This window comes from Pogoniulus pusillus, chromosome 11 (assembly GCF_015220805.1).
Source record: "Pogoniulus pusillus isolate bPogPus1 chromosome 11, bPogPus1.pri, whole genome shotgun sequence".
Taxonomy (NCBI): Eukaryota; Metazoa; Chordata; class Aves; order Piciformes; family Lybiidae; genus Pogoniulus; species Pogoniulus pusillus.
Window position 1 is genome coordinate 16,515,911 of NC_087274.1, and position 24,689 is coordinate 16,540,599.

At 48.3% G+C, this 24,689-nt stretch overlaps 1 protein-coding gene across 3 annotated transcripts in view; it reads left to right on the top strand.

Annotated features, from left to right (window-relative positions):
• SFXN5 (sideroflexin 5) overlaps positions 1-24,689 on the top strand; it is a 96,969-nt gene that overhangs the window by 25,693 nt on the left and 46,587 nt on the right. For all 3 annotated transcript variants that reach the window (XM_064151207.1, XM_064151209.1, XM_064151208.1), the window contains exons 4-9: positions 13,326-13,352; positions 14,395-14,449; positions 16,277-16,302; positions 22,559-22,612; positions 23,107-23,163; positions 23,971-24,036. In XM_064151207.1, the coding sequence (XP_064007277.1) occupies positions 13,326-13,352; positions 14,395-14,449; positions 16,277-16,302; positions 22,559-22,612; positions 23,107-23,163; positions 23,971-24,036 (285 nt within the window). The remainder of the gene's footprint in view (positions 1-13,325; positions 13,353-14,394; positions 14,450-16,276; positions 16,303-22,558; positions 22,613-23,106; positions 23,164-23,970; positions 24,037-24,689) is intronic.

Sequence of the window (24,689 nt, forward strand, 5' to 3'; positions counted from 1 at the left end):
TTATGAGGAATTGATCTTGGAGCTGCTGACAGCTGCGAGGCTGCTGATAGCTTTTGACTGAGAGTCAGTCAGCTTTTTACTTACTACAGCAGAAAAATGTTTGAAAACCATGATGACAGAGTTAGGCCTGTCCAGCCTGTGGAATTGAAGACTTCAGGGAGACCTTCTGGTGGTCTTTCTGTACTTAGAGGGGCTGATCAAAAAGCTGGGGACAGACTTTTGAGCAGGGCCTGGTGTGACAGGACAGGAGGTGATGGTTTGAAACTAAAAGAGGGAGATTGAGTGGGGAGAAGGAAGACATTTTTTACAGTGAGGGTGATGAGACCCTGGCCCAGGTTGTCCAGAGAGGTGATAGATGCCCCATCCTTGGAACGATTCCAGATTAGCTTGGATAGGACTCAGAGTAACCTGCTCTGGTTGCTGATGTCCCTGCTGAGTGGAGGGGGTTTGGGCCAGGTGACCTTTAAAGGGCACTTCCAACCCAAACCATTCTATGATTCCCTAATTTTGTGAGGTCTCTTCCAACCTTGGTGATACTGTGATACTGTGATCTTTCATCTCCCCATCCCAGAAGAAGCTTGAAGATGGTAAGATCCTTAGAAGAAGAAATGAAAAAGGGAAATGTGCAGGATTTATGTTGATGGGAGAGACTAGTTCAGCTGTCACTTCTGTCCTGACTTTTCTCCTGAGGGAGCTGGGGCTGTTCAGTCTGGAGAGGAGAAGGGTCCAAAGTGACCTTATGGTGACCTTTCAGTATCTTAAGGGGGCCTACAAGAAAGCTGAGGGCGGACCTTTAAGGCTGTCAGGTAGTGATAGGTCTCGGGGGAATGGAACAAAGCTGGAAATGGAGAGATTCAGACTGAATGTTAGGAAGAAGTTGTTCAGCATGAGGGTGGAGAGAGCCTGGAAGGGGTTGCCCAGGTTGGTGGTGGCAGCCTGATATCCCTAGAGGTGTTTAAGGCCAGGCTGGATGAGGCTCTGGCCAGCCTTGTCTAGTGTAAGGTGTCCCTGCCCATGGCAGGGGGATTGGAACTGGCTGATCCTTGTGATCCCTTCCAACTCTGACTGACTGCTCTTGCTCTGTAGCTGCTAATGTTTTATTGCCTTTCCACAAGGGTTCCTCCTCTTGACCATCCTTTCTTTGCTCATTTCAGTGCTCACTTGTTATAGCTGAGGAACATTTTTAGCTTGTGTTCCTCATAGGCAAGGGGAGGGATGTGCTCAAGGTCCCACTGCTGAAGGCAGTTTTCATGGCGGTTCCCACCGGTGGCTCCCGGGGTTGGCAGTATCCAGCCCTGCACACGCAACTCTGGTGGCTGGTGCGAGCTGCAAGTGGGTAGGTGAAAATGACACAGACAAGTGCACTGGGAGCCAATTTGCAGCAGAAGGTATAGACTGTAACATATCCAATTCTAAACAGGGCAGGCAATTCCCCAAACTGCCTCCTGGAGGGAATCTCCACTGGAGAAAAAAGGTTTCATTTGAGGGGATGGTTTCTCCCCTAACAACGAGGACTGTAAAAAAATATCAGCCTGATAAACAAGGATGAAGAGGCAGCTTGGGTACAGGAGGACCTTTCCTCTAGCTCAGGAGATTTATAGATTCATAGAATGAGTTAGGTTGGAAGGGACCTTAAAGCTCCTCCAGTTCCAACTCCCTGCCATGAGCAGGGACCCCTCCCACCAGCCCAGACTGCTCAAATTCTCATCCAACCTGGCCTTGAACACCTCCAGGGAGGGAACATCTTCAACACAGAGTCACAGAATTAGAGAATCACAGAATTGTCAGGCTTGGAAGAGACCTCAAAGATCAGCCAGTTCCAACCTACCTTCCACAGGCATGGTCACACAAGACCATGAGGGGGTCCTCAGCATTGGGGCTGAGGTTGGAGCCTCAAACCAGAAGATGTTACCAATTGCAGGGTGTAATGATGTGGCTTTTGTCCCTTTATTTTTTTGGTCTCCTTTTGCTGATTTGTGGGTGTGCGTCTGTGTGTCCTCTTGTGTGTGTGTGTGTGTGTGTGAGTCCCTTTCCCAACCTGCCCAACAGACCAGCACAGATTGGAGGAACAGATTGAAGCTGGCATGTCAGCAGTGGTAGAAGTTAAAGAGAAGCAGCACTCAGCAGCTATCAGCGATGCAGAAATTGAAATCACTCCCAGTTTGCTCCACAGCTGCTTTCTGCTGGCTGATTCGTCTCCTCAGTGCTGCAGAAATGCTGCATGGCTGAAGAGCTCCTTGGAACACCAAGATGTAGACAACAGGGCTCATGCACCATAACCTGCCTTGGAAGGACTGCAGTAAGGCATCAGCTCTGGGAGATTTCATTATGGACTTCAGGCTGCTCTACTGCTTCATTTTTTTTTATCCCCCTAAATGCTTTCTATTTTGATTTTTCTTAGCTAGAATTCCCTGCAGTTGTTCCATGATGGAACTCCTTTACTGGCAGGTTCAACAGAATGTGTCCTTTCTGTTGTCTTTTTCAAAACTGGGGTAGGAATTAGCTGCAAAGCCCTCATCTTGATGTTGCTTCTTAATATCATGGTTCATCAGCCTAATATGGCTCCACAGATTAAACAGCAGCAGCCTTAGGAGCCGTATTAGGCTGATGAACAAGTTAGGGTCAGAACCCTGCTGTTCCCCCTTTGTAGATTTCCTACCACCCTGCCCTAAAAACTTAATATCTAACCAAGAAGGAGAATACACTCAAAGAAATATGATGACGAAGGTTCTTTGTCCTCTTCTCCCTCCCCTCCATCTCTTTGGTGTTGATCTGAGGCTTGCACCCCAGCATCTCCCTATAGTCCTGCCATCAGAGAGAGGTAAAGAGCCACTGAATAAGAGAAGTGTCTGAGGGTGCTTGGTGTGTGTTGAATGAAGGTTGTCAAGAGTGAGTGATGCTTTATTTTTTTGCCATGCAAGGGTTGGGTTTTTTTAAGGCCAAGAAGAGGTTTAAGAGCTTCTCTGATGAATTAGATGCGGCCCTTGGAGCTGTGCACCTTAGGGAGATGACTTCATCCTTCCAAAGTGCACCCACAATAGGGATGGTGCCTGTTAAGTTCCTCATTGCCTCACATCACATCCTTCCCCCTTTCTCTGTGAACTAGGACAAATGTGTTCTGTGCCCAGAATACTGCCAGGGAAAGCGTGATGCCATGGCAGCAGCGTGAGCTGATGGAAGTGAGCACTGCCATGTCTCTGCCTCCTCTCCTCCTGCCCATGTGTTCCCACCTCCTTGCTGGCTTGCCCCTGGCACAGCTGGTTCTGAGAGCTGATCTTAATAAAAACTCGACCTCTCTTCCCCCACTCGCAAAATGTTTCATGTTTTGAGCAGCTCCCAGTGTGTTCTGGGTGCTTTATGTTGTCTGTGGCACACCTGGGACAGGGATGGCTGGTGGGGCTGTGGTGCCATGAACACATCCCAGCTTGAGCTGCTGAAGGTGAGAGAAGTCTGTGATGGAGACAGGAAAGTACAATAGGGCTGTGAAGATGCTGAGAGGCCTGGAAACATCTCTGTGAGGGGGAAAGGCTGAGAGCACTGGGGATGTTCAGCCCGGAGGAGAGTAGTCCCAGAGGGGCTCTTACCTATGTCTAAAAGGCATGAGACAGGAGGACAGGACCAGATGCTTTTCAGTGGTGTCCAGTGACAGGACAAAGCACAAAGTGGAACCCAGGAGGTTCCATCTGAACAGGAGTAGAAACATTTTTGCTGTGAGAGTGCTGGAACCCTGCATCAGGCTTCCCAGAGAGGTTGTGAAGTCTCCTTCTCTGGAGAGATCCCAAACCTGCCTATTTGCTGCAATCCTGGGCAGGCTGCTGTGACTGCCCTGCTTTAGCAGGGGATTTGGACTGGGTGATCTCTGGACCTCTCTGGAGGTCCCTACTCTTGTGTGATTCTGTATCATTAATCCAGGTTTCATAAGACCAAGGCTAAACACCTTTAGCTGTGGATCTTTTGCTGACTAAAACACTTGTAGCTCTAACAGAAGCTGGCAGTGTGAGTGCAGCCCGGAGAGCAACTGTGTGCTGGGCTGCAGCAAGAGCTGTGTGGCCAGCAGGGCAAGGGAGGGGATTCTGGCCCTTTACTCTGTTCTTCTGAGACCCCCACCTGGAGTACTGTGTGCAGTTCTGGAGCCCCCAACACCAGAAAGACGTGGAATTGTTAAAGCCAGTCCAGAGGTGGCCGCAAAGATGCTCAGAGAGCTACAGCAGCTCTGCCATGAGGACAGGCATGAGTTGGGGCTCTGCAGCCTGGAGAAGAAAAGGGTTCAAGGAGACCTTGGAGTGACCTTCCATTATTTCAAGGGAGCTACAGGAGGGCTGGAGAGGGATGACTGGCAAAGTCTTGTAATGACAGGACAAGGAGGAATGGGTTTAAACTGGCAGAGGGGAGATTGAAACTAGATGTGAGGAAGAAGTTCTCTTTAGTGAGGGTGGTCATACACTGGCACAGGTTGTCAGGCTGGTGTTCAAGGCCAGGTTGGATGAGGCCTTGAGCAAACTGTTCTAGTGGGAGGTGTCCCTGCCTATGGAAGGGGGTTGGAACTGGATGAGCTCTGAGGCCCCTTCCAACCTAAACCATTCTATGATCTTCCTGTTGGTAGGCTCATAGGCTAATTGAGAAGATCATCTGAGAATCCAGCACAGTGTGTAGATTTAACTGTTGGGATTCTCTCTGTTCATTTGACTGTGTTTGACTTACCCATGCATGACTATCTGTAGGAAAACAAGACAGCAATGAGACAGCTCCCTCGCCCCGTTCTGTACCCTGAGAAACCTCTTCACAGAATCAACCAGGTTGGAAGAGACCTCCAAGGTCATCCAGTCCAACCTAGCACCCAGCCCTAGCCAATCAACCAGACCATGGCACTAAGTGCCCCTTCCAGACTTGAACACTTCCAGAGACGGTGACTCCACCACCTCCCTGGGTAGCCCATTCTGATGCCAATCACTCTCTCTGTGAACAACCTCCTAACATCCAGCCTAGACCTCCCCTGGCACAACTTGAGGATGTGTCCCCTCGTTCTGACACTGGGTGCCTGGGACAAGAGACCAACCCCACCTGGCTACAGCCTCCCTTCAGGTAGTTGTAGACAGCAATGAGGTCACCCCTGAGCCTCCTCTTCTGCAGGCTAAACAACCCCAGCTCCCTCAGTCTCTCAGCGTAAAGGGGTAGTTAAAGGTTAAAAACCCAAACCCAAGAGGATATTTGGAGGAGAAAAAAATAATTAGAAACCTCAAGGGAATGTTCTGTGGCGAGAGGAAAAATGCAGCTCTTTGAAATTGTCCCTTGGAGACAGACATTTGCTGTTCTGCAGCCAGCCCCTTCCTGCGAGCGTTGGCGGAGCATGAACCGTGGTGTGTCAGTTGTGACTTCTCACTCCTCAGCCTTTCCAAATGCGGGTTTTGGCAACTTGCTGTTTTGAAACTGTTTCATTTCTTCCCCATTAGTATCAGTGAAGTGAAAAGAGGCTCACCAGCTTAATGGGCATATATTTATTACTGTGTTCCTCCTTCAATCATCTTAGCAGCGGGGAGAGCCGCTCATGCTGTCCCAGGCTCAGCAGAGAACAATGAATCTATCAGGGTCTAAAGAGCAGCGCTTTTGGAGAGTAATGGCTTTTCTTAGCCGTGTTGATGAAGAGCGAAGAGGTCCATTTGCAGTAAACTGTACTTTTTTTCCCCTCTCTGGTCTCTTGCGGGATTCAATAAAACCTAGAGATCTGGGTTGTCCTGCTGTTTCCTTTCCTTCCCAGGAAAGCAGCCAGTTCGCTGGACCTTCTCTCTTCTACGAGCTAAAGTAATCTCTGTGCTGCTAAGGTGCCCTGAAATAGGTTGAATGTTTCAGGTAGGCTTCCAGAGGACAAAAAGTGCCTTGAGAATCATAGATGGTTTAGGTTGGAAGGGACCTCAATGCTCATCCAGTTCAAACACCTTGCCACAGGCAGGGACACCTCCCTCGTCCAACCACTTCCAGGGAGGTTGTGGATCACAGAATCTGTGTTTCTGTGATCCACCACATCCCTGGGCAACCTGTGGCACTGTCTCACCACCCTCACTGGAAAAAAACTTCTTCCTAACATCTAGTTTAAATCTCCCCTCTGCCAGTTTAAACCCATTCCTCCTCACCCTGTCATTACAAGAGCTTGGACAGAAGTGGTTTAGGTTAATACACCTTAAAGAAATTGGAGTGGATAATGTTTAAAGGTCTCTTCAAAGCCAAAGCATTCTATAATTCTGGGATTGAGGTTCAACAAGGCCAAGTTCTGGGTCCTAAACTTGGGTCATAACAATGCTTCAGGTGTAGGGAAGAGTGTCTCAAAGTGCCTGGTGGAAAATGGCTTGGGAATGTTGGTTGACAGCCAGCTGTCTTCTCACAGGGCTGTGCTCCAGGCCCCTCACCAGCCTTGCTGCTCTTCTCTGGACACATTCCAGTGTCTCAATATCTCTTGAATTGAGGAGCCCAGAACTGGATGCAATACTCAAAGTGTGGCCTGACCTGTGCTGAGTACTGGGGCAGAATAACCTTCCTTGTCCTGCTGGCCACACTATTCCTGATCCAGGCTAGGATGCCATTGGCAATCCTGGCCATCTGCTGGGTCATGTTTAGCCTCCTATCAAGCAGCTGGCTGCTCTCCAGCCACTCTTTCCCCAGCCTGTAGCACCGCTTCAGGTTGTTGTGGCCAAAGTGTGGAACCCTGCACTTGGCCTTGTTAAATCTCATCCCATTGGCCTCTGCCCACCCATCCAGCCTGTCCAGGTCCCTCTGCAGGGCTCTCCTACCCCCCAACAGATCCACACCTGCTCCTAGCTTGATGTCACCTGCAAACGTACTGATGCTGGACTCCATCTCCTCATCCAGAACATCAGTAAAGACATTGAACAGGATCAAGCTCAGCACTGATCTCTGGGGGACACAACTAGTGACAGCTGCCAGCTGGATGTGGCACCATTCACCACCACTCTCTGGGCCTGGTCCTCCAGCCAGTTCTTGACCCATTTCAGAGTGAATCTGTCCAAGCCACAAGCTGCCAGCTTTGCCAGGAGCTTGTTGTGGCAGACAGTGTCAAAGGCTTTCCTGAAGTCCAGGTAGGCTACATCCACAGCCTGCCCCACATTCACCAGGTGATCATATGATCAACCTGATCATAAAAGTCAGTCTCTTCTCTCCTGTAACAAGTGTTAGGGCAAGAGGCAACAGCCACAGATTGCAGCAGGGGAGGTTCAGGTTGGGCGTGAGGAGAAATTTCATCCCCAAAATGTTTGTCAAGGCCTGGTCCAGGCTGCCCAGGGTAGTCTCCATCCCTAGAGGGAGTGAAAAGCTGTGTAGATGTGATGCTGAGGCACATGGTTGAGTGGTGACCTGGCAGTGCTGAGTTAGGGGTTGGCTTTGATGATCTTCAACATCTCTTCCAATCTAAATTCTATGATTCTAAACCCCACTAAGTGCCACTGTTGGATCCTCTTTCTCAGTTGCAAGTTGTGTTTGCTTCATTTGAGGCATAGGAGGCTCCGTGTGAACCTGAGGAGAAATTTTTTCACTGTGAGGGTGACAGAGCACTGGAACAGACTGCCCAGGGAGGTTATGGAGTCTTCCTCTCTGGTGATATTCAAGAACCATCTGGATGCTTTCCAGTGTGATCTGCTCTAGTTGATCCTGCTCTGGCAGGGGGACTGGACCAGATGATCTTTCGAGATCCCTTCCAGACCCTGACATTCTGTGATTCTATGATTTCACCACTTGAGGGTTAAGAGTTTATCCAAAGTTGCATCTAGATTGCCAATCAAATTAGATTTGCAGCTACCTATGGCTAAGATAAAATGAAAGAAACATAATTTTGAGCAGCCTAGTTGGATTAGCAAGACTGTTTTCTAAAGCTGTGCTTTAAAGCATGTAATGGTATCTAAGCCCTTCTCCAGCCCTGGTGCAAGGATTGGTTTTCAGTGAGTGCTTATTCTGCTTAATCTTTCCCAGCACAATGCTGTGAGGATTAATTAGTGTTTATTGAGTGTTGCAAAGCTGCAGAGTATTATTTTAAGTGCTGTCTTTTTTTATCAGTCCAGACTTGATGCAGGTTCCACCTACACTTGCCTTCATATCTATGGGTTGCACTGGAGTTGCTGGTGGCTTCCACTGCAGTGCCCAACCCCAGGGTACTCTTCGTGCTGAGTTGTGGCACAGGTTTCTCAGCCAACACTCTCACACATCGAGATTCATCAATGGCTGTCTGATTCTGCAGCTAGGCAGCAGCTCATGGCACTGTGACTGAACAGGGAAGTGGTTTTCCAGTGACATCCAAGAAGAGCAGTGACTCTTGGTGTCTCTTTTGCTAACTTCTTCCAGTGCTGGGTGCAGGGCAGAAGATGTATAGTTTGTGATTTGTCTCACACCTTAGGTCATCTGAGCTTCATTTTCTCCCCAAAGCTGCCTCTAAGCTGCTATTCTGCTGCTAAACAAGGATTGCTAATGGATATCATGTCAACCAAGGATCTTATCTGTTCCCCAAGAGCTTTTCCAGGCTGTAACACAGCCTTGGCTCTCCTTGGTTGTGGCAGTCTTTGACATCCTTCCTTCAATGTCATAAGCACACAGTGTTTCTGTGTAGCTGAGTCCAGTTCTTCAGAGGTGCAAAGCTACCTGCTATTGGTGGTGTGCAACATGGTGAGGATATTGTAGAAACACCAGAATTCCAGGGAAGGATGGGTGGAAGTGTCACGTGTCTGTCCAGCAGCCTGAGATGTTGGACACTAAAGTGCTCTGAGCAAATGGTCCTGCAGCCAATTCCTCTACCACCATGAAGGAGATCTCATGAAGCAGAGTCTGAGCTGGTTTGGTGGAAGGCTGCAGTGGTCACAGGCTGGAGAAACCTGCCCACTGTTGTCTGCTTAAGTTGCTGGGGAGATGGTGGCATGCATTAAGCAGCATTCAACACTCCTGCTGCCTTCCAGACTCAGAGAAGTTTTTGTGTTGGAAGGGACCTTTGAAGGTCATCTAGGCTAAGCCTGCTGCAGTGAGCTGCTCAGACTCTTCTTCTCCTCCAGACTCTTTTGGGTTTTTTGGTGTAAACCTAACATGATCAGGTTTGGTTCTTGCACCAAATCTGAATATTGGCCAAACCTCTGTGTAGCTCTGAGCCACTAACACCCAGCAAGGCTGATGGAAAGGAAGATTGTCCCTCACAGGAGACCCACCCAGTACTGGCTGACTATATTTAGAGATGATGGTCCTAAATCTGACGTTAATTGAACACAAATCTGGAGTTCTTCCACGTGCTGCAGTGAAGATGCTTTGGATTCACACTGGTGGAAATGAGATCAAAATCTGTCTGCTTCTCGAAGGTGGCCAGAGAGAGCGTGAATGAAATCCCCAGCAGCAGCAGAGCCTTGTTGTCAGAAACCAGTCCCCAGCTGGCACAGCTCACTGGAGAACTGGAGCTATTGAAAAGCTCTGCAGACAGAAAATGAATTAGAGGATTAAAAAAAAGAGAGAAAAAAGAAAAAAGCACCAAAAAAAAAAAGTGAAAATGAGCTGGCAGAATCTTTAGGTGACTCATCAGGTGCGTCTTGTGAAGTCTCTTTCTGAGAAGTAATGAAATCGCATGTTCTAACAATATTTGCACTGCAGCAGGAAAAGGCATAAATATTGGGATCAATTAATGAAATTAGATAATTTGACCAAAAAAGCCCTAGCGCTGGCTTGGAACCCATCCCTCTTCCTTTTTTCTAGTCTTGGTGCTCACAGCTAGGGAGGAAAATCTCATGGGTTTGGTTCTCGGCTAAGATATGCGAGACCTGGGCAGATGCAGGTTTGGGAGGATGCTTTTAAGCGGTCACCTGCAGCTTGAGGATGTCAACTTTCACCGTGTGGAAGTCCTCCAGCTGGTGGGCAGGCAGGTGTGGAACAGCCCTGGTGGATGTGTGGTTATGCTGCCTCCAACCCTCTGGATCTGAGAGTTTGTGAAAGTAGAGACAACAATGTGCCCTTGTGGCCAAGAAGGCCAATGGGATCCTGGGGTGTATTAGCAAGAGTGTGTCCAGCAAATGAAGGGAGGTTCTCCTCCCCCTTTACTCTGCCCTGGTGAGACCTCATCTTGAATACTGTGTTCAGTGTAGGGCTCCCCAGTTGAAGAGGGACAGGGATCTGCTGGAAAGGGTCCAGCGGAGGACTATGAGGATGATTAGGGGACAGGGGGGCATGGCTTATGAGGAGAGGCTGAGGGACCTGGGGCTGTTTAGTCTGGAGAAAAGAAGACTTAGGAGAGGACTTGATAAATGTTGGTAAGTATCTGAAGGCTGCCAGGAGAGGGGGGACAGGCTCTGCTCACTTGCTCCCTGGGATAGGACAAGGAGCAATGGGTATAAGTTGCAGCAAAAGAGGTTCCACACAAGGGGCAGCTTCTTTACTGTAAGGATCACAGAGCACTGGCACAGGCTTACCAGAGAGGTTGTGGAGTCTTCTTCTCTGGAGACTTTCAAGGCCTGTCTGGATGTGTTCCTCTGAGATCTGTGTTAGATAGTGTTGTCCTGTTCTGGCAGGCTCAATGATCTCTTTGGGTCCCTTCCAACCCCTAACATTCTATGATCTTATGATTCTGTCAGCCCCAAAGATAATCTCTTTATGTCCTTCAGCCTGGGGTTGTCCAGCCTGGAAAAGAGGGGCCTCTGGAGAGACCTAATAGCAACCTTCTGGTACCTGAAGAGGGCAACAAGAAGGATGGAAACTGTTTGTAAAGGCCTGCATTGACAGGACGAGGGCAATGGCTGCAAGCTAGAGAAGAGCAGATTTAGGTTGGATGTGAGGAACAAGTTCTTCACCATGAGGGTAGTGGAGCACTGGAACAGGCTGCCCAGAGAGGTGGTTGAGGCTCCATCCCTGGAGATATTCAGGGTGAGGCTAGACAGGGCTGTGGGCAACCTTATCTAGTGGAGGATATCCCTGCTGAGTACAGGGGAGTTGGACTGGATATCTCTGGAGGTCCCTCCCAGCCCAGCCCATTCTATGATTTTCCTTAAAAAGGTAAATTTTTCTGAGGGAAGGCCCTGGGAGTGTGTGCATCAGTCTGTGCCATTTAGATACCCCAGGAATTCACTGCACCTGGTGAATTTCATCATGGAGCTTCAGTCCTGGAGTGAGAGCTGAATTTGGAGTGCAGTAGTGGAGTTGCTGGCACCAGTGGGTCACTTTGTGTTGGCTTTAATGCAGCAACTGCCTTGTTCCAACAGGATTTTGAGAACACCCTAAATGGGCTTGCTGATGGTACAGAACTGGGAGGAATGGCTCCCAGTTCAAGAGTGACAGAGATCTATTGGAGAGAGCCCAGTGAAGGCTACAAAGATGCTGAGGGGCCTGGAGCAGCTCTGTGAGGAGGAAAGGCTGAACCCTGGGGCTGCTGAGTCTGCAGAAGAGCAGCTTGAGAGGTGAACTGGTCAATGCTCAGCAAGAGCCAAAGGATGAGGGGCAAGAGGATGGAGTCAGACTCTTTTCAGTGGCACCCAGTGCCAGGACAAGGAACAACAGGCACAAACCCAGGAGGTTCCGTTTGACCATGAGAAAAAGCTTCTTTGCTGTGAGGGTGTTGGAGCCCTGGAACAGGCTGCCCAGAGAGGTTGTGGAGTCTCCTTCCCTGTAAAGCTTCCAAACCCACCTGGACATTGTGATCCTGGATAAGCTGCTGTGGGTGTCCCTGCTTTAGCAGGGAGGTTGGACTGGATGATCTCCACAGGTGCCTTCCAACCCTCACCATGCTGGGATTCTGGGATCCTGTATTTTAATGCATTTATGGTTTGGGTTTACAGTTGTAGGGAAGCACAGCAGAATTTGGCTCCATTTACACCATAGTAATGGTAAGAAGTGAAGTGTGAGTGCTTGTGGGCAGAGCATGCCCAGGGCACCTGGACAGGTGCTGGGGTGGATAGTGCTGAGCTCTCCAAGCAAAAAGAGCTGTTGCTGTCTTCAGACTGATCAACAGCAAGAGCAGAGCTCCTCAGGTTAGCCTGCCCTTGGCTTGGCACTGGGACAACTCTTGTTGGAATAATTTGTCTCGTTTCTGGCGCCCTTGCTTCAAGAGGATGCTGACAAATTGGAAGGATGTAAAAGAGCCATGAGGGTGGTTAAAAGATTGGCAAATGCTCCTTGCCAAGGAAACAGCCAGGCTGCTGTCTCCCAGGGTGTCATGGGACTTTGTCTTTAAACAGAGGTTAAAGGGTGGCTTTCAGCAACTCCAAGGACCTGCATGAAGAACAAAACCAGACAGCGCTGCGGGCTGTCAGACAGAGGTGGGACACAAGCTGCTTGAAGTTGAAGCCAGACTTGAGCTGAGCAGAACAGTTTTTGATATTAAAGCAAAGATCTGTCGTGGTGTTTTACAGGAGGCTTGATTTTTCATCCCTCCCTAGAACGAGGTACCTTAGAATAGGGATTTGTTTTGGAGGTCGTAAGGTGTAATTCATGGAGGAAAGTCCTCACAGGGGGTAGCTGTGGGGTTGTGTATCTGCCAGAGCATCTCTTGAAGCTGTGCACCTACTCATGAGCTCTACCTGCACCTCAGGTGTGAGTCAAGGCTAGGTTGGACAAGGCTTTGAGCAACTTGGTCTAGTGGAAAGTGTCCCTGCTTGTGGTGGGGAGGTTGGAACTAGATGAACTTTGAGGTCCTTTCCAAGCCAAACCATTCTGTGATTCTGTGTTTCTTCCTCAGTGCTTGGAGATCTCTGCCCGAGTCTGATTTGCGGTGTGGTGATGCTGCTGAGTTACAGTCAGTAAACAGCAGTGGGAGCTTGCAAGAGTTTTAAATGAGATTTTTGTCCTCTTCACCAGCATTTTTCAGTGCCTTTCCCTTCTTGTGGAACAGAAAAACTAGTGGCTGACTTACTCTGAATCCAGGTTTTATTTGAAGAGATACTTACTGGATTTCTCTGCAGGACTTGCTCCAGCTTTGTTCTCTAGCAAGTGCAGTGCCTGCAGAAGCTGGTCCAAGGAGAGCCTGAGATAAATTTACCTTCAGATCTACGTGTGGCAAAGTTACTGAGAGGACTCTGCCTTTGTAAAGCTGAGCCTGAAGCCTGCCTGTTGTTATGCTCTCTTAGAAGCAAGATTATCTTCTCTGCCTTGCTGGCCTTGCTGGCCACACAGCTCTGAAGGTGCTTGGGGCCTGTGTAAGGGATCTTTAAATACACCCTGGAAGGATGCAGGAAATTAGGCTGGTTTAAAGCACTCCTTTACAAGAACATCTCAAAGATGGATAATTTGGGCTGCGTGTAAAATTGTGCTGCTGGGTTGTTGTTTTGTTTTGTTTTGTTTTGTTAATGCAATATTATCTTTTCTTCTAGCTCTGGGGAGCTCAAAAAATTAAGCAGGTAATATGATTTTGTTGTATATCATTTTCATTTTCCACTGTTGCTGCTTATCCCCCCCACTCCTTTTCATCCTCTTCTCCATTAGTGACTTTGCCAGTTGCTGTTTTGTCTTGCCACAGAAATGTAAATGCAGAAAGCACTGTTGCCACCAAAGAGTCTGATTGATTTTTTTTTTTGTATTTATATATTTTGATGTCTTCATTTTCTCCTTCCTGTCTAGTCAAGAGATTTCTTGTCTCTAGGCTTTTGGAAGTAGTTTGACAGTTCTTTGGGCAGCTTTGAAGCTGTGTCGTACCTTCCTCCTCTGCAGTTCCAGATCGCTTGGGGATGGATTTTTCATCCCCAGGCAGTTCAGCCCAGTACATCCTCCTGGGCTCGTTGTGAAGTGGAGTTAAAAATGGGCCAAGTGAGCTTCCTTGTGCGGGGCCAAGGGCTGAGGATTCCTGTGGAGGTTGGGCTGTCCGCAGCCTGAGAAGCTGTGGATGCATAGACAGGTTGAGTTATCTGGCAGATCCAAATCCTGTGGCATGCACAGGAATTTTATTTGGGTCACCCTTATGGTGACAACTGGAGGGGGCCAGATCTGCACAGGTTTTGTCCCAACTCAGCCAGATCCTGAAGCAGCATTTCAGGTTTCCTATACCGAACAGTGCAGGCTCTTGCAGCCATACCTGCAGATGGGGGAGATGTTCCTTGGTCTGAATCCATCCACACACAACTCCTTATGTTGGTCTCCTGCCACCCATTGGCTTCACAAGCAGCATAAAATGATTTACACCCTTATTCCTGCCCTCCCTACCCCTCTGCCAGGGCGAGGGCTCTGCCTTCCTTTCCCAGAGCAGAGTTTCAGCCAGGCATTAAGCTGCACCTTGGTGGAGATGCTGAAAAGAGGCAGGGACAGGAACCAGGTTTTGCTTTTACCTTCCTAAATCTGCTTTTTTTTTCCCCTTATGGTTAACATACAGCAGTGGGTGGCCTATGGGGACAGAGCTGAGACAGAGCCACTTCTGATATTTCAGGTTGTTTGCTGACTGTTTTTCAGGCCATCATCCACCCTGATACGAATGAGACCATCTTCATGCCCTTCCGAATGTCAGGTATGGGATGTCCTGATGGGGCAGTCATGGATTTTACTGGGAATTTCTATCAAAGGGGCTGGAGGCTTTTGTTTGGTTGGTTGGTTGATGTTTTTCTCCTAGCTTTGAATTGCTTCTGGTAAACATTTAGACCAAGATCAGAAAGTAATTCAAATGCTGAAATCTTTTTTGCAGTGAAGGAGAATTAGGATCCTGAATATGAGATCCAGTGCTTAATATTTTTCTTTCCCTCAGATACTTTAACCTGAACTCGAGCCCACATCTCCTCTGGCATTTTTGAGGTGTCCATCACTGTAATGGGTATTTTGGCTTTGTAGTAAACAGCAAAGATTGATGGCCTGTGAGCATCTTCAGGAGAGAATGGATTGAGACCTACTTTGCTGTGTATGGTGGTACCTGACAGCTGTGGTACTGGGACCCCAGGAAGGATCAGCTTGTTTGTGGCTTTACCATGCTGCTTAGTGGTTAAATTGTCAGGTCCTCTTTCCTATTTTGGGCTGTCCACAGCTACCTCTGCCTTGGTCCTTTCCCAAAGGATCTATTCAAATAAATAGAACCTTTTCCATCTTTTCCAAAGGGAATATCTTCACCTGAGTACTGGAGACAGGGGAGAAAAGGACAGCCTCAGTGGGTTTTCTTCTCCTGATCTTCAACACAGAATGGTGTTGAGGGTGAAGTGCAGGGAAGAAGAGCCAGAACTCACTGCTTGGCTGCCTTGTTCTGTGTTTTTGCTTCCTCCCAGATCTTTCCCATGGTAAACTGGATCCAGGAGATTTAGTTCAATAATACTGGTGGTAAATTGCTCTGAGTCCTTCCAGTGAAAGTCACAGAGGATTTATAGTTAGCACAGGAACTGTCAGCCTGAGCCGGGGGAAAAACGTGAAGGATTTGATTTTAGTGGAGCTCAGTGAGATTTGGGGTAAAGGTTGCTGGCTAACAGAGGCCTTTAACTTACACCTGCAATTAAAATAGTTCCTCTCTCATCTGTGATGCAAATATACTTTCCTCAGCTTATTTCCACTTCCCTTTTCTACGACTCTCCTGGTATGGAGTCACTAGTGGAGAGGTTGATAAAGCAGATGGTGCCCGAGGGAGGTCACACTAAACGGTGGCATGGTCCTGTGTCTTAACTGGAATGGGCTCCACAGCTTGTTAGATAGTTTCAGGAGCATCTTCAGCATCCCAATGGGACCAGGCTCAACGAGAGGGTTAGGGGCTCAAAAAGCTGAAGAGTTTTTCCTGGGTAGGTTGTGGGAGGGTCTGATGAGCAACTGAGCTGGCACGAGGGAGGGAACAGCTTGCATGACTGAGCCTGGGAAGGGGGGCAGGATCTCCCCCGTTCTGTGGCAGCAAGCCACTAGGTCAGCTCCGTCAGCACCACCACGGCAGCATCCAGCTCCTCCTGGTCCATACCACACAGCTCTTGGTCTGGGCTGTCAGCCCTTTGCTTCTGCTGCTTGGGCTGTTTGCTGGCTGCTTAGATCTGCTCCACCACTCTGCTTTCTGAAGTGCTAACACCATGTACTGGCTCAGACTGGGTTTACTGGATTAAGCTTTAAGGCCTGGATGCTACAAGTTGCAGGGAAACTCTTAAAGAAAAGCAAAAAGAGGATGGGAAGGAGACTGGGGAAAATTGAAGAGGCTGCTCTCTGTTGGTGCTTAGTGCATCAGGTGTAGGTCCACGGTGGTATGGAGCTGGTGGAAGTGAGTGTAGCTTGTCATGCCAACGTGGCTTCTATTCTGAACTCATGGATGTCTTAGATGTGATTTTTTCTATCCCAAAGCTGTGTACTAAAATTACTTCATCTCTTTTTTTGTTTGGAACAGGTTACATTCCCTTTGGAACGCCCATTGTAAGTATTGTGACCTCCCTCCCTGCTTTGCGAGCACCCAGAGCTGTATTATTTTAGCACTCACAGACAGTTCTCCAAATTCCACCTTAGCTCCTCATCCCACACGGGGTCCCACCTTTGCTATCGCACATCAGCAGGGGCTTCAGCATGTCAAACCTGCCCTGTAGACACAGGCCATCGTGCTTGAGGTTGTTTTATCTACTTAAGGTGGATCTCACCCAACCCCCTGCAACATCTGTAGCCTTCTCTTTCCCTTCTGGGAAGGGAAGTCCAAGATGAGCTCATTGCCTGCAAAATGCAACTTCGGCAGCTCTCTGATTTCATCTTTGGATACTTTTTTCCCTTTTCATTTGCATGCTTTACAAGTTGCTTCCCAAGCATGATGAGCTGCTGCATGACGAGGCCAGCACCGTGCGCCCTGCACTCAATGAATTAACACCGACAGTGCTTCCCATGGGGCTCTGGCTAAGGGCATTTTCAGCTTGTACTTCTTATGGCGAGGTTTGTAAGCTTTAGGGTGCCCTCAACAGCTAAAGCTAGGAGAAAGAGAATTCTGCTTCTCTTCCAAACACCAAAAGCTCAGCTTGTGTTGAGGAACAGGAGATGAAAAACCCATCTCACCTTGAGGACTTACCAGGAGAGGTTAATTAACCCTGTTTTATGAATGACAAAACTGGGGCATGTGATTTGGCCCCAAGCTGGTCCTCCTAACCACCAGATCTTGCTCAGCTTATTAAATGACTCTTATTAAAATAGTTGAAGGAGCAAAATCTGCTGAATTTCATCTTACTAAACCCAGTGGACCATGGTAGAGTTCACACCTAAAGGGAGTGATCTTTTCCAGAACAGCAACATCAGGGCTGGTAGCACCTGAAAGCAGAAATCATTGCAATTGTTACTGTTTGGAGGTAGATGTCCCATCCCTGGAACCATTGCAGGTCAGATTGGACAGGGCTCTGAGCACCCTACTCTAGCTGAAGATGTCACTGTCCCTGCTAACTGCAGCAGATATGGACTAGATGACCTTTAGAGGTCCTTTCCAACCTGGCTGATTCTATGATTCTGCATCTTGCTGACTGCAGGGGACTTGGACTAGCTGAACTTTAAAGATTCTTTCCAAACTAAGACATTCTGTGCTGCTCTGGTTCTAGGATTCAATTTGTTGGTGTATGCAAGGCTTTTGGTGGTAACTTTGTGTGGGGCATTTTAAAAGAAAAGGTTAAACAAAAATGAGTTAAACCATCAAACTGACAATGAAATCGGCCCAAATCCAGAGCTGTCAGAGGAGCCGAGAGCTGTCAGATGAGCCCAGTTTCACTAGCTGCAAAGGATAAACTGGAACCTCTTGTCATTTAGAGGGAAAAAAGGAAAAAAAAAAAAAAGGGGGAAAAAAAAAGGAAAAAAAAAAAAACCCAAACGTTTCAAATGTTAAAATTAAAATGTAACATTTATGCCAATCGATCTGTGAAATTTAGTGACAAAATTGGCAGCCTGCTCTAGCATAAAAACAGTTTGAGTCTTGCATTTCACATAGGGGGATGGGATTTCCTCAAGAGAGCCTCAGCGTGCCATCGGTGGGCTCTGGCTGGGTGAGTGTGGTTGCCCTCACCCCCATAATCATCCTGGTGTTTGGGAGTCATAGGGAGCCTGTGCGTGATCTATTGGCAAGTTTCCTGCCCAGCAGTCAGTGCACCATGCTGCCTCTGTACAGCTTGGGGTCTTTTGCCCCTCTGTAGCTAATTCTGTGTAATGCAGTCTGGTTTAGCAACTTATGACAGAACCTTTCTTTTTAGCCACCAGCCTTTCCCTGCTCAGGTTTATGGTTCTATCCCTGAGTCAGATGCAGTGGCAGAGCAGGGACAAGACGAATATGAGCCAGTGTGTGCCCAACTGGCCAAGAAGGCCACCTGGATCAGCAATAGTGTGGCCAGCAGGACTAGGGTAGGGCCCATCCCCCTGTACCAGTGAGGCCACACCTTGAATACTGGATTCAGTTTTGTGCCACTCACTCTAAGAAGGACACTGAGATGCTGAAGCATGTCCAGAGAGGGGCACCAAAGCTGGTGAAGGGTCTAGAGCACAAATCTTGTGAGGAGCAGCTGAGGGAACTGGAGTTGTTCAGCCTGGAGAAGAGGAGGCCGAGGGGAGACTTTTTGGCTCTACAGCTCCCTGGAAGGAGGTTGGAGCCAGGTGGGGTTGGCCTCTTTCCAAGAAACAAACAATAGGATGAGAGGAAATAGCCACAGATTGTACCAGGTTGGATATTAGGAGAAATTTCATCCCTCTGCCTGAAAGCCCATGGAGATGTGGTGCTAGGTGACATGGGTTAGTTGTGACTTGGCAGTGCTCAGTTAATGGTTGGATTTAATAATCTTAAAGTTTGCTTCCAACCATGACCATGCTCTGGTTCTGTGATGAGAGCTTGTGTCTGCCCACCTGGATTTCAGACTGGAAGGGAGCAAATCCAGCCACCTTCATTACCTCCCTTAGCTGTAGGGGTGAGACATGCAGGGCAGCTGCAGATCCATAGCCTTTTACCCTAGTTTTGCATTTCATCTCTAGGATGAGAGGCTCCAAGGAGAAAAAATTATTTGCATTTAGGAAATTCAGCCCAAGGCATAGGTGGTGAAATGGAGCAGGAGTTGTGCTGCTGCTCCCAGCTTTAAGCACTATATTTTCCTTATGCATTTAAAGACGGGTGAGGGGGAGAGTGGGGGGGTGTCGTCTTGGTGATTTACCAAAGCACATAGTGAAGCCCTGGAGGCTGAGCTAGATGACCTTTAAACGTTCCTTCCAACCCAAACCATTCTACGATTTTGTGATTCCCTGATTCTGTGATCTATGGTTTTGTGATCCTAGGAGTCTATGATTCTGTAGTTTTGTGACCCCAGGGTTCCATGATTCTATGGCTTTATGATCCCAGGGTTCTGTGACCCTAGGACTCTTGTGCTTCTATGACTTTGTGATCCTAGGACTGTAATTTTGTGACTTTGTGAGCCTAGGACTCTGATTTTGTGACTTTGATCCTAGGGCCCTGTGCTTCTGTGACTTTGTGATCCTAGGGCTCTGTGCTCCTATCACTTTGTGGTTCTATGACTTTGTGATCCTAGGGCTCTGTGATTTTGTGACTTTGATCCTAGGGCCCTGTGCTTCTGTGACTTTGTGATCCTAGGGCTCTGTGCTCCTATCACTTTGTGGTTCTATGACTTTGTGATCCTAGGGCTCTGTGATTTTGTGACTTTGATCCTAGGGCCCTGTGCTTCTGTGACTTTGTGATCCTAGGGCCCTGTGCTTCTGTGACTTTGTGATCCTAGGGCTCTGTGCTCCTATCACTTTGTGATTCTATGACTTTGTGATCCTAGGGCTCTGTGATTCTGTGACTGTGCTTCTTTGACTTTGTGATCCTAGGGCTCTGTGATTCTGTGGCTTTGTGATCCTAGGACTCTGCTTCTGTGACTTTGTGATCCTAGGGCTCTATGCTTCTTTGACTTTGTGATCCTAGGGCTCTGTGCTCCTATCACTTTGTGATTCTATGACTTTGTGATCCTAGGGCTCTGTGATTCTGTGACTGTGCTTCTTTGACTTTGTGATCCTAGGGCTCTATGCTTCTTTGACTTTGTGATCCTAGGGCTCTGTGCTCCTATCACTTTGTGATTCTATGACTTTGTGATCCTAGGGCTCTGTGATTCTGTGGCTTTGTGATCCTAGGACTCTGCTTCTGTGAGTTTGTGATCCTAGGGCTCTATGCTTCTTTGACTTTGTGATCCTAAGGCTCTGTGCTTCTAGGGTTCTGTGCCTTAAGGCTTGCAGGAGGAGGGCTTCTGCCTCAGACATGCTGATAACCGCCCCAGAGCGCTGGCTTTGGGGCCCCCAGGGGCCGTTCACACCTAATAGGCAATGAGATTTTCTCGCTGGTACTTTTCTGGTCTTCAGAAGCTTTTTTAATTTTGTTTTCTTTCTTCGTTATTTTTTCCCCTGACAGTAATTAAAAGTGAAGCTGTACATTTCTTGACAGACTCTTGCACATATGGAGAGTTTGCATTTAAACGTGCCTCTTTCAGTCATACAGATTTTGGGTGCTCTTTTTTATTTATTTATTTTTCCTCTTGGATTTCTCCTCGGCGCTCAGCTTCAGCTGACAATGTGGAGGAGCTGCCTGCAGTCTTCCCTCTCCACCAGAGCCTCATTAGCTCTCTGGCTTCAGGCTCGTAAGTCAGTGCTGGGGTGAGGAGGTTCATCGCCTGTTGAATTCATTTGGCTAAGACCAGCAGTGGAGTAATTAATGACAAGCTCCTTATCTTGAATGGAAGCAGTAAATTAGTGTAACTTGCAGAGCTTGGCCCTCCGCCAGCCCACAAAGTAGCTGTAACTTCACCAAAGGCTGGAGGAGGAAAAGCTGGAGGAGGAGGAGGAGCAGAAAGGGAAGAAGATGTAAATGAAGTAAGGCCTCCCAACCCTGTTACCCTTTTGTTTGTTGTTATTTCTCTCTCCTGTCCTTACACGGAGAAGTTGCCTCCTCTTCAACTGCTGCTGCTGCAGATGTGCAAACTGCTTGTCCCTGCACAGGCTCTCAGGGCTCCAGCAGGGAGCATTTCTTTCTTCTCCGCTTCTGCAGGGAGAAGCTTAAGAACAAATGGTGACGAAGCTGGTCTGGTTGTGGGAAGGGACTCAGCTTTCATTGCCCAGGTGCCCTGTAGGTGTGTGAGGTCACTTGAGTGTCCTGACGATCAGTCTAGTTAGACTGAGACGCTCTGCAGTCTCCGTACGCTGAACACAGTTAGACTTCACCGCAAGAAGCTCATCTTCAGGAGCTGCCACATATATTTGAGGTGCAGGAAGAGAGAAAAGAACAATGATAGCAGCAAGTGTCCAGGTTGCCAAGGAGGTCAACAGCAGTCTGGCTTGTGTCAGCAATAGCGTGGCCAGCTGGACTGGGGCTCTGATTGTCCTCCTGTACTCACACTGCTGAGGCTGCACTTCAAACACTGGATTCAGTGTTGGGTCCTGTGCTCCAAGGACATTGAGGTGCTGGAGCATGTCCAAAGAAAGGCAGCAAAGCTAATAAAGAGTCTAGAGCAGAAGGCTTGTGAGGAGCAGCTGAGAGATATGGGGTTGTTCAGCCTGGAGAAAAGGAAGACCAGGGGAGACCTGGCTCTACAGTTCCCTGAAAGAAAATTGGAGCCAGGTGGAGTTGGTCTCTCCTCCAAGGAACAAGCAACAGGATAAGAGGAAATGACCTCAAGTTGTGCCAGGGGAGGTTTAGTTTGGACATGAGGAAAGATTCCTTTTCAAGGCCTGGGCCAGGCTGCCTAGAGCAGTGGTGGAGTCCCTGTCTCTGGAGGGATTAAAAAGCTGTGTAGATGTGGTACTGAGTGAGATGGTTTAGTGGTGACCTGGCAGCAGGTTGGACTCTTAGAGTTCTCATCCAACCTGAGCAGCTCTATGATTTGGTGAAGTATCTCATCTTACCTGTTCCTCACTCAAGAACTCCTCTAAACATTTTTGGGTTTACCTTCAGGAGTCCCCTTGCTTCACATCCTTTTCCTTCAACTCCTTCTACTGATAGGCAAATTGCCACAAAACAAGGTAGGAAGGGTTCTGACAGTGCCCTCAGGACAACATCCAGCTGTGACCTTGCTGCAGTGGGATCCTAGAATTTGCAAAGCCTGTGACATCTTGTGTTCATGTGGGAGCAGGCAGCCCTTGGGCAGGTGTGATGGGGCAGGCAGCCTCTGGGAACTGGCAAGCATCAACCTGAGCTGGTTACCCAAGCAGGAGTTTTTTGCAGCTATGAGTGCAGCACATCAACAATTCCCTCCTTTTAAAACAAAATTCAGGCTCCAAACAGAAGAAGCACATGTGCTTCCAGGTGGCACTTCTGTCTTCAGATGTTCGGATCAGCATTCTTTCTTGTGCCTGAAACAGTGAAGGTGCCAGAGGAAAACAAAAAACCCCTCATCACTGCCAGCAGTACCAACTTTGAACTCTTTCCTTCGTGCAGGTTTTGTGTTACCCTCCAGAAATATCTGGATTAAAGAACTGCTCAGATTTTAATGGGCAGGATCTGCTGCCAGAATCTTTTCAAGGTGTGTGGCAAGCAATAATGATGCAAAGCATTCAAGGGCAGCTATGTGGCCCGATTCCACCACTGGAAATTGGAGAGACAGTAGCCTGAAGTTCAGTAGCTATTCTGACTGCATGCCTGGGAGAGCAAACCAGCAGTGCTTTGGCTAATGAGAACACTCTTCTCTTGCAGGTTGTTGGTCTTCTCTTGCCCAACCAGACGCTGGCATCCACTGTGTTTTGGCAGGTAACACTTGTCTGAATGGCTGGAGAACGTGATGGAACGGAAAGGAGCAGCTGGCTTGTGCCTAGGGGACAAGCTGATGATGTGTGTTGCTGTTCTGCGCTGGCAGTGCTCAGCTTAATGAGAGGATGATGTGGCTAGATTTAATCGGGGAAGGGTTTGGTAGGTCTGGAATCAGCTGTAAGTGAATCATTGAGTCCTTTATCCAGCCTCTGGCAATTTGTGCCATCTCAGGGGAGATGCAAAATAGCCTAGGAGCTCAAAATCTGCTTTTGGGGCACATTTTGTGTAAATGGTCATACTTCCATGGAAGTGTAGGCCCTTAAGCCTGCTCTGAAGGCAGCTCATTGAGCAGTCAAGGTGTTCCTTGGTGGATTCCCATTGGAAGTACAGGGCTGGTAGCAGGGGGATGTCCTGTTCCCAGGAAGCTTCTTTGTAGGTGGCATTTCTTTTTCCCGAGTCACCTTTCTGCCTCTCTCTTCTTGTTTCCCCTTCAGTGGTTGAACCAGAGCCACAATGCCTGCGTCAACTATGCAAACCGCAACGCGACCAAGGTGAGTGGCACAGCGCCGGCAGCTGCGGTGGCACAGGGCTGGGCTCTGCACTCTAAGGGATGCGCTGGAGTCAGCGCTGTGATGAGTGTCCTGCCCACACCTGGGCTGTAAGTGGCATGAGGATCTGAGGCACATTCGAGGCACCTAAGTAATGCTCAATGCCTTTGAGCTGAGCCAGGATCCGCTGCTGACTGGGACGGGGTTTTTTACGGAGATGAGCACAAGATGGCATCTGGGCTTTTGGATGGCAGGAGATGGCTCCATGTTCATGCTCCTGTCAACTGAGGGCTTCCTGTGTGCTAGCAGCAGCAGAGCCGTGAAGTGGTGTGGCTGTTCCATCACTTTAGCCTTCATTCATCCCGTGTCAGGATGTGGGAAGCTCAAGATGGGAAGCTGAGCTGGAAGGCATCCAGCTCGCTGAGATAACGTTTCCGAGACAGTGATTTAATGCGGAGAGTTGGGGTTCATCACTCGCGTAGAGGATTGCTAATTTTGTACCATTTGCTGAGTTTCACTCAAATTCTTCCTTTAAGCTGCTATTATTACAATTTTCTGATGCCAATTAATTTTCCATCCCCTTTAACCTTGCTCACGAGGCTCCCATTTTCCTTGCTTTTGCCGCTGCTAGCTGACAGACCGCGTGTCACGGAACAATATGACAGTACTAAACCTGTCTCTGGTTTCAAACAAATACAACCAAAACACAGCAAACAAACACACACATACACACACAAAGAGAAAGCTTGCTTGTGTTTTAATAACCAGAAGTTTGTTTATTCAAAATATGTTTTGTTTTTCTTTCCAAAGCCTTCTCCGACATCCAAGTTCATCCAGGGCTACTTGGGAGCTGTCATAAGTGCTGTCTCAATAGCAGTGGGTAACGCTTTATATCTCTTATCTTTCACTCCTCACTAACTGCTCCCTTGCAGCAGTGCTTTTGAGATGTTTGTTTGAATTGCCAAGCATGTTTATCTTCTAATTGACAGAATTCAGTCTACATCACCAGAAAATATTTTTGCTGGGAGGTGGTTTCTGGCCGTGCATGCCCAAACTTTTCAACAGAAGGAAGCTTTCTACTGCTGATGGCTTCCAGCACGTCCTGCACTGTGCCTGCCTGGGTTTCTGCACCATGGCTTTGCTGCTGGGCAAACTCAGATTATCCACACTGGCATTAACTCGTGGGGAGTTAGCCTAGTCCAACTTAAAAGAGTGATTTTGAGGCTGCAGAATGATAATGTGGCAGCTTTTGGAGACAGTCTCCTGTTGGATCAATATCTTGAGCTGAAGGTGTTTGAAATGGTGTCTTTGACCTGTAGCCAGCATTTGAGTTGGAAACAGTGCTCAGGTCATAGCTGAGGTGATCCATAAGGAGCCTCTAACATTGCTCAGTCTGGTCTCCTGGTGTGGTCAGCAGGCTTTGAACACTCAGATTCTGCAGAGGCTGACATCTTTAGCAGGTCAGCTGCTTCCCAGGGAGCTGGGGACATGGAGCATTTCAAGCTTGTGCAAGAGGAAATCTTCCTCCA